Source organism: Atta colombica, unplaced genomic scaffold (assembly GCF_001594045.1).
Source record: "Atta colombica isolate Treedump-2 unplaced genomic scaffold, Acol1.0 scaffold120, whole genome shotgun sequence".
Taxonomy (NCBI): domain Eukaryota; kingdom Metazoa; phylum Arthropoda; class Insecta; order Hymenoptera; family Formicidae; genus Atta; species Atta colombica.
Window position 1 is genome coordinate 416,882 of NW_017259207.1, and position 13,023 is coordinate 429,904.

The 13,023-nt window shown below is 33.3% G+C and overlaps 1 protein-coding gene across 1 annotated transcript in view; it reads right to left on the reverse strand.

The window, feature by feature from the left end:
• Nucleotides 1–3,188: 3,188 nt before the first annotated feature.
• LOC108694579 (dipeptidase 1) overlaps nt 3,189–13,023 on the reverse strand; it is a 108,228-nt gene continuing 98,393 nt past the window's right edge. Inside the window, exons 9-10 of the mRNA XM_018204152.1 lie at nt 10,388–10,523; nt 3,189–3,302 (exon numbers count right to left, since the gene is read on the reverse strand). Of these exons, the coding sequence (XP_018059641.1) occupies nt 3,189–3,302; nt 10,388–10,523 (250 nt within the window). The remainder of the gene's footprint in view (nt 3,303–10,387; nt 10,524–13,023) is intronic.

The window sequence follows — 13,023 nt, forward strand, 5'->3', positions numbered from 1 at the left end:
TATTTTATCAAGCAACCATTTTATCCATCGACTTGGTCGACATCGCTAGAGAGTTGCTTCGCGATTAGCCCCGTTCGTAGCTCTCCGATGATCACGATTGGTCAAGCCTACCATCTGGAATCGTGGTCGCCGGTCGGCGAGATTAAGAGGCCAGATTTGAAAAAAGAAAAAAAAAACAATACTGTGAAAGTTACAATCGAGATACATGAATTTTTAGCTATCGTTATCGACTCCATGTCTAGATTAAAAAAGATCGAGGACACTCGGTGACCTGGTTCTCCGATCCAACATGGCCGGCTTGACGTGCTAGAGGAATAATATGTTTTTTCGACTTCAGGTACCATATGTACAAGTTGCCATTCACACATGTACGGACATTGCACGTAATACACACACACACACACACGCGCGCGCGTGCGCGCGCGCGCATGTACGCATGCACGCATGTACACACACGTACACACGTACGCAAAGCACGTGTCTCTCTCGTTCACGGTTTTACATTCTCAACAATCGTCCATTCGTACTCGAATAAATCGACAGTTTTGTCGTAAGTAATCGGTCGTGATGTATACATAGCATAAATTATTGACTAGGATAGTTTTTGGTTCCGGCTTCGACGAGGAAATCGTTGAGTATAAATTTTAACATCGAGTATGCCCATGGCTAAATTGTTTAAATTGTTTATACAAACGCGTTGGTCTTCGTATCGCAGTGATAAGGTGCTTGTTTCCGCTTCGTTATCGTGCTAATTTTCAAATATTTCGCCCTTCGCTTTTAGTCATTTCCCAGCCGCATTAACAGCTTGACTAACAGCCAATTTTGACCCTTTTACCAACGAAGCACGCGAGGCATGCTTTCTCATTTGACTATCGCATGACGAGTGTATGTATCAGTACCGCAACGCTGTAATTGGATATCATAATGGATTTCAATCGTTTTATTAAATTGTATTCTGCTGTTTGTTAAAATTTATCCAAAGTTTAAATTCCAACTATACGGAGCATTGTTCTTTGAAGTAAATAAATCATAAATTAAATAATTGAAATGAGCGAATGAGTTACAATGCAAGAACACTAATTTGAATTATCATATAAAGCTTGTAGGTGCGTTGGTGTTATCGAACGCACTTAGCGTAATTCTGCATATATTTCATCATACATTTGATTTTGCTTCTAGGGTAAGTAATTAAATTGTACAATGGCTTGCCAATATCTCGTTCCAGTAATCAATAGCACTACAATAGCACTACTCGTGGTAGTTTCAAATTAATGGGCTATCGCTTCATTAATACACGCTGTAACATTATTATTGCTCATTATCGGTTAGATTGGACACGGTTAATAAATATGAGAATCTTTCAAAATATAAAACAAGTCGATTGAATTAAAATTAAACTTTTAAATTAAATTCTAATCTTGATATAAAGATAGATGCAATTAAGAATAATTAATCAATCTTTTTACTTTGAGAAACATCAAGCTAACGTTATTAACACATCGATTAACGAGAATTATTATGATAAATATTATTCCGATGATAACAATACATAATACGAAATCGTGTATAATATGTAACATTAGAAATTATACACACATATTACATACAGATACACAAATTATAATGTATAAAATCTTACACTTGTGCACTCAGAGAAAGACGTAATAGTAACAATTACAAAAGTGATAACCATATAAATTTGATATATAAAATTAATGTACATATATATAATTGAATAAACTATTTTATAGTTACAACAATTATAAAATAGTTTATTTAACTTAATATATGTGCGTACATTAATTCTATATATTCTCTTATTTCAAAAGTGACACTATTAAAAAAATATGATTTTTTATTACTACGAAGGAATTAGGTAAAGATTATTCTATCAATCATTAAAGTCAATTAATTTCACAGTCTGTCTGTCAAATATAGCACTTGTGTTGTTCTAAAGATTTTTGAAGAGATTACAATATCTTTTATAAGACTGACACATTTTGAATTGTATTGTTTTTGTAAATAAAAAATGAGCGTAGCGTTTTCTGCAGAGAATATTTAAGTTAAGGCAGTTTTGGTAATTGAAGTTTGAAGAAAAAATTATTTTATTTTGAAACTAGATCAAGGTAAATATAAACTGTTGATAATATTTGGAGTTACTTTTCAATTATTTTGGATTTACAATTTTTTAGGATATTACAACTCAAAGAGGGTAATTTTTAAGGATTGTAACACAAAAGTAATAAAAGCAATTTTGGATCATGTTTCTAAGAATTATATAATTTATAATTATAATTTATAAGAATTATAATTAATAATAAATTAATAAATTATAATTTATAAGAATATATATTCTTTTGCCGATATTATTATTTGATTAATCAATAATTTTCTTTGAAAAATACCTTTTTCCTTTTCTGCAAAACTTAATTTTTAAAGTTGTATCACTTTTGAAACAAGAATGATATAAAACTTGTGTAATTGTTATTTTATCATTACTATGTTTCTTTGTGAAGCAAATCATAAAAGAACTAAAAGACGGAAGAAAAACAAGTCCGATTTTATTTTATCTCTAAAAATAACTTAGCGATGCTCATTGTTAGTCTAATTACAATTTTTATTTGCAACGCTATGCCTTTAGTCGCCGTACTGATGTTTCACTGACCGTCCTGATATTTTTCGCGAATACTCACATCTCCTGACTTTGAGATTCTTTTCCTTGGCGGAAATCGAGTTTATCTACCTACTTACGTACAAAGATGAGAATCGTGGGTAACGGTGAGAAGGATCGAAAGAGGTGAGACAGAGAGAGAGAGAGAGAGAGAGAGAGAGAGAGAGAGAGGGAGAGAGGGAGAGAGAAAAAGAAAGAGAGAGAAAAGGAGAGAAAGGGAGAAAACATGTGCATATCTGTATGTGCAACGGATACCAAGTCGTCTCTAGGAGACGCAAGGGGTTTTACAAACTTGGTGGTAAAGTTGTAAAGGGTGAATTTTACTCCCGTTGGGGCAGTGAACTTTTGCCTTCCACTCCTCTCATCCTTCTATTTCTCTCTCTCTCTCTCTCTCTCTCTCTCTCTCTCTCTCTCTCTCTCTTTTCTTTGTATATTTTATACAAATTTTCTCTCTGTTTTTGCTTCGATCACTCATTTGCGAGTTACATTTCGCGACGTTCGCCGAGAAGATTCCGGCTTAAGTCATCGGACGCTTTATGTTGTAACGGCAGTAATCACGACCGATTATATCCTCCTGCGGGATCTCCTCCTCCAGCGGCTCCATCCCTTCAGCGGCCAGGTTGTCGCGAATCTGCACACATAGAGAATGCTACGATGTAGTAAATATGATTTATTGACTGTTAAAGCGTGGCTTATGATGATTTATACATTTAGTCCTTTGCTACGCATTGCCATAGTCGTCGACTTGTATCGAAGCGTTTGGTGCTTGTGGAACAATACTACCAATCATGGACTACAGCCGTCTATCACTCATTGTAATCCGCATACCTGTACATCCATGAATCACAAGTCAATGAGTGATTCACGATGTAGCAAACTCCTATAGATTTAAAAGGCTCTTGAAATGATTAGACGTACGTAAGAAGATTAAATTGCTCGTATCAGTGAGCAGATCAATACATTTACAAAGTGTGCTCGTCGCGCGCTTAAAAGCGGAAGACGAGTTCTCCTCCATTTTTCTTCAATACATTCCGGTGGCTCATGAAAAAAGCCGAAATGAATTTTGACTGCTTCTAAACGAGAGGGAGGAAGAGAAGCGGCGAAGATGGAAGACCACGGCACCTCGCGAATGTTTTCAGGAAAAATTGTGCCTGGTGATTGCCGTTGTAGGAGATGAAATAAAAAGATCGGAGCCCGCGTGCCTCTCAGGATGGCGCGGCGCGCGGCGCGTCTATGAAAGGTAAAGACGAGCGCATACGGGAGGGTAAAAGCATTGGCGCCGGTGTGAGTATTTCACACGAGCATACACGAGCGCCCATCAATTTTCGGTGAAGCCCATTAACCTCCCACGGGTTTTAGCCGAAAACGAAACTTTCAACGGCTGAAGCGACGGACGAAAGCTTCGACGCGTCAGCGATGCTCCGCATGATGACGAAAAATCGCCGCGATGTACACGACGTGGATCAGAGTTTGCAATTCCGAGACGAGATTAACGCATTTGTAGTTTGCTATATGGACAGCAATTTATGTGCGTCACTAACAAAATGAGATGGGCGATAAAAGAATTGAAAAACAAACTTCATGCATGCACTGAAAAAAAGTCTGGTTATAGTTATTAAAGTTTTGATAAAATAATTTCAGTCAAATGTTTGATAAATATAATCAAAATTATTCTCATGAAGATTTCATGTATGTTTTGAACAATTACTGAACAGTATATTAACTTTTGTTTTTCTAGTAACTACGACAAAAAAAAATAAAACTATATTTAAAATTCCAATCTAGATTTAACCAATCTAGATTTAACATCTGTAGTTACTCCTCAGAAACAATGTTTGAATCCATTTGCTGAACATAAACAGGATAATATATATATATATATATAAATGGATTTTAACTAATAATAATTTATTAATACTAGACAATAACTGGTATTTACTGGTATTTACGCACATTGCACGTATTTTTATCAGAACAAATGCTTCGTAGCAACTAAATAAATCTATTAAGTTCTTATCCATTTCCTATACACAATAATGTTGCAACTAATGAGAATAAAGAATATAAATAGTAACTGAATGTAATGTCTAGGAAAAATTGCATATATATTTCTGCCAGGATAACTAAATTCTTATTTTAATTTTCTAAATATTATCTTACTTTCTTAATTATTGAACAGATTAATATTATTATATTTAAAATGTTCATCATATATTACACCGATATGCTAAACAAAATACAGTTATAATATATTGTATTTATTTATAACTTATTATATTGTAATCTTAATTTATAAATTAAAAACCTAATAATATTAATCTAGTTATAATATAATAAATGTTATATTAAAGTACATTAAAATGTATAAGAGGAAAATTAACAGAGTCACTATTCATTAATAACCTTCCAAAATAGCATAGCATTCTCTTAATATACAAAATTATTGAACACATTACAATTGAACACAGTACAATTTGAAGCAGAAGTAATACAAAGCACTGAAAAAAATAATAATGTAGCTAAAAGTAATAACAATTTTGTTATAATGATATCTAGCTATAATACTATAACTATATCTAGCTATATTACTAGACTTTTCTTCAGTGTGGTTCGAAAAATTTTTCGTTATTTGCTATAATATTCACTATGCTTTCTACTCTCTTCTCTACTAATTATTTGAAATTCTGTTACGCTGATGAAAGTTAATAAGTTTGAGTAGATGTATCTTCATTAATTAAATAGATACAAGGATTGAAAGTACGCTGCATCAATGATATCGAAAAGAAATGAAAGAAATGAATGTTTCATATAGAGGAAAGGTATAAAAAATGTCATTAAATTTGAGATCCTTTCTACGTTTCTCCCATTGGCGCTTCGAAAAGTAAAATTTTTTTATATCACGAAGAGGAAGAGAGTCTCCTTGATTTGCTGAAATAATTTATCGATAAAGCGTCGGGATGTAAAAAGCTTTTATTGATTTGGAAATGCTAGCCACGTTTTTTTCCCACTCTTTGTAAAATTTATTTTGCTTTCATAAAGTAAGAAAACGATGTTCTCCGTTTGGGATCGATCCCACTGGAATACATATTAGAATGGCGTGACATAAATTTCACTCTCGTCCAAAATTCATCCCGCAGTTTTCAATTAAACGAATGTCGCAGAAAGATGGCGTCCTATCACAAATATTTACGTCATGCAAACGCAACTGTAATTTTTCGGTCATTGATTATCTGTGTTGGGAGAAACCAATATTCTGTGAAGGAGATAGAAGAGCATATATTAATACTAGACTATTAATTGTTAAAGAAGAGAAATATTTTTAAAATAATATCTGTAGATTAAAAAAAATTATTGCAAAGTTTTATTAAGAAAAAAGAATTATATTTAAAAAAAGAAATATTGTACTTAAAAAAACAAAGATAATTTTTTTGTACACAATATTTAAGATGAAAATTGTAATTTTATTCGACTCATTATTTTTTCCTTTTCTTTCTCTCTTATATATATTTTAATATAACATACAATGGAGAAATGTTTTAGAAAAAAATAGACATATCACGTGTTATGTTAGACGTTTATAAACGTCATTTTTGTTCAACACTCCGTGACGTAAATCCTGTGTACGTAAAGCTTCATTTTGCCGCCTCGCTGAATTTTCAATTAAACGAATACAGAGAGCGATGGCGGCGCGCATCTCCGGCTACGAGACAACGCAGAAAAGGAAATGAGAGGGCGATATAGGAGGACGTCGACAGTCTAATCAAATCCGCCTTTATTGTCGCTTTCATGCCTCGGGCACGTAACGTTACGGTACTTACGGTATAAACGCCAACAATACGGACATCTCACAGATGTAATAGCCTTTTCTCTGCCAATCTTTATATTCTGTATTCTACTTTAAAGTTGATACTTTTTTTTTACTTCAAAATTTTAATCGTGCGTTCGAAGAAACTACTAAGAGATTAAAAATTAATAGATGTTGAAGGATTTTCATCATAAATGAGACTGCCTTATTATAGTTCATATTTTTCTGAATTGGAGAGAGAACTGCACAAAGCTGTGAAAGCCGTGAATTTCTATTCTAAAAATTAAATATCGCGAAATAAAAATTATTCTTAAACTTTGACATTTAAGTTTAATACTTGTATATGAAAAATTAAATTAAATTCCTCTTGATTTATGTGCTTGCAGAAAATATCTTCAGAAAATGAACGAGAGTACGTCATATTGAATGTGAGATATTAATGGATAGATCTGAAGCTATATAACGTGTCAACATTTTATTAAAGTTCATATTATTATTAAAATTGAATTACACAGAAAGTTATCTCTCAATCTCTCTTTTAAAAATTGAATGCTATAAGTGAGAGTATATTTTTAAATCATCCCAATTGTATTTCTTTGAAAACTGATACATTTCAATATACGGGTACTTCTATAAACAATTTCATGATAGATTAAATTATAATTAAATTCAATTATATATTAAATAAATTATATAACTATCATAATTTATGTGTATATATATATTTATAAATGTATTATAAATATATGTTCATATAATTATATATTGATCGCACTACAATTTGTATTTCTCGAAAATAGATACTTTGATGGATGATAGTATATCACACTTGTCGATACATATATTTTACGCACTCCGATATTTACGAGACATAAAATTGTTTCGATGAGATAAAATGTGGATGAAATGAGGGCGGAATTTAGAAAAACTAGATGTTTTCAACAGAATGTAGTAGCGATCGATACGCAGCAAGCCAATAATGGTACGGTATGCGCGATGCTAATTGCATTATTGCGTGTGGCATGTTGATGATTGTTCATCAGTGGTTCTGCTAATGAAAGGGATTTGATAATAGGAAGGAAAAATCTTAAGAAGAAAGAGACCGAAATTCAATTCTGCTTTCCGTAAATTGAAAATAAATCCCCGCAATATAATATTCCTGAGAAATTGTATCATTACGTTAAAATTGAATTATAATTAATATTTTGAAAAGGTCATTATTTTAAATATAATATTAGTATAATTAAAACATTATGCTATTTCACATTACATTATTTCTATTATTATACTGTTTCTATTTTTGCTTTTATAAGCCAATGACAAAAGGTAAAGCCTTTGTTATGTACACACTTTTATAAAAGAAAGGAAAACAACTTCATACGTGCGGTCTTTCGCAACATTTTAAAATAAATTCCTTTCTCGAACACAAAAGAGAAATATGCGGATCACAGTTATTACAATTTATCTTAAAAAACAAAGGGAAGAGTAAATGAAGAAGTCATCTTGACCCGACATTAGCGTGTTTCGAAGTGGTACGGCGATTTACATAATGTGAATGTACACGACACTGATTGCATTACGCCCGAGGAATTTGCACGACTGTTTCTGGACGGATCCTTACGGATAAGCGTTTGTCGGGAGAGTTGCGGTCTTACGAAACAGTATCAAAGTTCCTACGAATTCCGTCCCTTTCGTGCGAGGAACAATAGCGGAATTGAATTTCAAGGTAATGTAATCGCCATCGTTTTGTTCGCCGTGCCATACTGTAGGCACGACCATTATTTCAGCAATTACGACATTTCTCGCCTGCCTCATATAACCCAGTCCACCGCCAACGACGATGGCGCGGAAAACGGCGATGAGATGAGTTGGAATTGCTCAAAGGATTTGCCCACCCTCGTCGACCTCATTGCGATGAGAAAAGCGTAGTGCAAATGTACGTGCGTGTGCGTGTGTGTGTATGTGTGTGTGTGTGTGTGTGTGTGTGTGTGTGTGTGTGTGTGTGTGTGCGTGTGTGCGTGTGTGTGTGTGTGTGTGTGTGTGTGTGTGTGTGTGTGTGCGCGCGTATGCGCGTCTCAGGTAAGAAGATATGTCGACTTCTCCACGAATTTGCGCATTGTGAATTAATGGCAAGTTGTCGTCTGCTAGTCGGAAGAAATTGGATTCATAAGCGCAGAAATTCTACGCGACTCGAGCGCTACAAATTATCCTCGATGTAGAAAGTCATACATTTTCATATTCCGATAATCAAATAATATTCTCTCCGCGGTCGGATCTGGAAAATTGCATCCGCCAAGTTAGATTGGAATAATTTAAAACAGCCGTGACAGGGAAGACGCGCTTACGAATAATACGCAACCATTAGGTTTTCGTTGTACGTCTCGCAGTTTTCTCACTCCTTTAAAGCCGCGGACGCGACATTTTTTCGCGACACGACGATAAATCATTGGAAAATTCAGAGGATAATTTTAATTCTGCTATCCTGCTATTAATTCCAACTATCCTAGTTGGAGTGATCGCTGTGTCTTTGTTTTTACGGAAGCCGACGCTCAGAGGATTGCTACGTGAACGCAAAATTTACGCTTTCACGCGGCGCGTTTATTACGTTACAATTCAAATGTATGTATATACACGTACAAAAGTATGATACACATTCTTCTCTAAATATAATAAACAACTCCTGCTTCGGACGAATAACCCGCGGTTCCGTTGACCACGCCGCGCCGCAATTAAATTATCACAGTAATTTCAACAACGGCCATCCTGAGCGTCCTCAAACATCCGGAACATCCGGCGCACATAATTTCTCACATCATTCCTGTCGGGGCGTGTACCACCGGGTAATATCCGGACTGAAACATTTTCAGGCGCGCCGGAATTCTCTTGGACGATCTGCATTCGACTGCACTCCGCGAAACTGGGCGTTTAACATTGAAATATACGAGACATTAATCGAGTGACCAAAGTGTAGAAGCCGAATCAAATTAGAGAGAGTTTAATTCAATTTTAGTTAAGCGGAGAATCAGATGAATTTTTAATGATATATTTCCATTAGCAAATATTGACATAATATTATAATTAGATAAATGAATAAATGGAGATCATTTTTAATTTAGGCATTGCAACTTTAATTCTTCAGCGACGTCCATATTCTTTTTCCCATCATTATTTCGACAGAAAACATAATAGTAAAAAGTTATTACTAATTACTTTTTCTTTTTATTAAACGGAGAACAATTGCGATCCTCGTAACTTCATACGTAAACAAGCTTCGAGCGTTGAGTTTTAATTAACGTTGACGAGCGAAGGAAGGTTCCAGGTGCAACGACTCTCTCTGGAATGTCCGAGCTTATCTTTTACCAAGTGTACTTATATTACGAAATGTCAGTGTTGAGTGATGCTGAGCGATATTTCAGAGCCTTTTAATATACACATCATATGTAGTCATGGCTGTATGTCATATTCAGGCGTGAATAAGATAGAAAGGAAGAAAGAAAGGGAACTAGATAGGGTTGGTGGTGGATAGTGCCAGCTGGTTCTACGACTGGCAACACTCCAAGGGAACAAAAATCATGGTTCGCCCAATCGGCTTCTCTCTCTCATCCGACGATGTAGCGCGCAGACCGGATGCATGATTTGTGTGCTTTATTAAATCCGATATTGGTCGACTCGGCTAACCCGAACCAGGCCATCGGTTATTTCGTGGCAGAAACGAGAGCGCTTTCCTCCGATCTCTTCTCTCTCTCTCTCTCTCTCTCTCTCTCTCTCTCTCTCTTCTTCTATCCTTTCATCGGTGCGACTTTTCCACTTTCGACACGCGTCCGCTCTTTTCATCAAGTAATGCGAGAAGTTGAATGTGAGGAGAAATGATCCCCTTCTCCTTTTTTCTCTACGACTAGAGAATAATTTACCTGTTCTACCGCCTTGAACACCCGTATAAGATTCAGACCAGCCAACTTCTGAATGTCTTTCTCCGACCATCCATGCGCTAGCAATTCCGCGAAGAGCTCCGGATACTTGCTGACATCCTCCAGACCCGTTGGTGTTCTGAGACAAAGAATTTATGATGAAACTTTATTGAGATTCGCAGATAAAACTACGCGAGATGATCAATTAGAATAGAAATGTCATAGAGATCAAGTTGCATCTTCTTTCCAAGTGTGTTAATTTGGAAAGCTCAGAATAGAAGATATTCAATTATGTAATTGTAAAAAGTAAAACGTGTAATTATATTATTTTAGTGATATTTACGTTACTAACATTATGTTGGAAGAAACATCATTTTCAATATTTTTATTTAATCTATCTTTTATATAGATAAACTAAAATCTGATAAAATGGTTGAAAGTGATTACACTTTTTTCTATCTAATAGATTAATCATTACAGAACAATTTTGCTGAGTATCTACAAATTAGATACATTCTGAAAATAATTTGATTTGGACAATTAAAATTATTACGTGGTTTTTTTTATTTATATGGTGGTCAAGTTACTTAAAATTGTTTTAATTATTTTAATGATTCGACAAAATTATTTTCAGATTAATATCTAGCTAAATTTTTAATTATTTTAATAAAATTGTTCTTCTCTTGTATTAATCAGATAAAAAAATTCCTCTTCTTGGAAATTCATTCCTTTTCATAGAGAACGAATTTTATCATGATAGTGAAGTGACAGTTGGCAACTTGTCAACAGAGTAACTTTGTTGCTTTCGACAAAGCCACAAACAAGGATGAAAATAATTTTGTCTCCCTTTATCTCCAAAAATATTGTTTTAAAACACTGCGCTTTTGCGCCGCGATAAATTTTCGTCGCCCCGTAAAAGTCGATATGGAAATAATGTTCGTCCCGCAAAGCGCCAGCTTGTGAACGTACGGTGCGCACCAAGGCCACAATTTACATGAATATTTCCGCTCGATAAGATAGGGCTTTAATGAAGCAGAAAGCATCGGGAGTTTAAATTAGAAAACTGCTTGAAACTTTTATGGGTCCAACCCCCGGAACTTCGCGTATCCTCGTATTACCGCAGTAATTTTACGTGCACGTGCAACTCTTCTATCTATTGCACCGCGGCGTGAATTATATTTTCGTCCGTTTGAATTATTCAATGTATATAGATGATGCGATCGCATTGTAAAAAACTCACATTATTTATGCATGCAAAAGACGCGAATTAAAAAAGTTAATTAATATGTGCCTGTGTGCGAGATTAATGATACAGTTTTTATTTACGATATTTCCAGAATGGAGTCTCTTTGTCGAAATAACAGAGAGCATATTCGTCAGCATTGAAAAGGAAAGCTATTTCGTACATATTTATACGGAAAGAATGGATTTGCTGAGTCTAAAAATTTTAGCTAGACACAGATCTGAAAACAATTTTGTACCGATCATCAAAAAAAAATAATTATCTAAGACATTTAAACTGGTTACTAAAAACTTTCAAACTTTCTACATTTTCCTCAATATTTAAATGTTCTATAATATAATTATTTTGATTTAACAATTATTCACACTGAGAAAAAATATAGTTAATTTTAATAAATATTAATAAATATTTAATTCAATACTGCCAACATTTACTTACAATAAGTAAATATTTGTTCAATAAAAAAATGATTATTAAATCAAACAATAACATTTCTTGTATCAAATAAATATATCTTTATATCTAATAAATATTTAGTTGGCGGTATTCAACTAAATATTTATTAAAATTGACTATATTTTTTTCAGTGTAGATATATGTATTTACTGAAACTTTCAGCAAAACCGTCCTCTTCGTATATAATTATAATTGCATGATAAAATAATTATAGTCAAGAGTTTAATTTTTATAGTTATTATGTTATAATGTTAGTAATAATAATTGTATTTAAATATAGTTCTATGTCATATCAAACATGCATGGTGTTCAATGGGAAAGCGTAGCAATTACATAATTAGGTACCATGTTCGAATATGTTTAATTACTGAAAAAGGAAATTGCGAAAACAGGAAAATTTGCAACTTTTAATACGTATAAATAAAATTTAATAAAATGTTTGTATATTAGTTTACTTTCATTGATGAAAAATATGAATTAATCGATTAAGTTAATAATTAATCCAATACTATACATACGATCCAAAAATGGTATCAGATTTAATAGCTATAAAAAAGTTATCAGAAATATTAAAAACGACACGTAGGAAAAGTTTTTATGAATTTTCCTTTAAAAAATGAGTTTATACAAATTTTGATAGTGTTTACTTCGGAAATATTAATTCTTAGAACTAATAATATATTTTTCCTGAATAAAATAAACTCATATATAACTATTTTGTTAAATTTTATTTATACTTATTAAAAATTGCAGACTTTTCTCTTTTCAATGCAATTTTTTTTCAATGACTGAATAAATTTGAAAATGACAGCTGATTGTGTCAACACTTTTGCATGAGACTCTATATACAGTTGGCACTAAAAATGACAAGTTATAACCATGTAATGATGAAATGAATTATAATTATTTTCAATATCAACTATATATATATATATATATA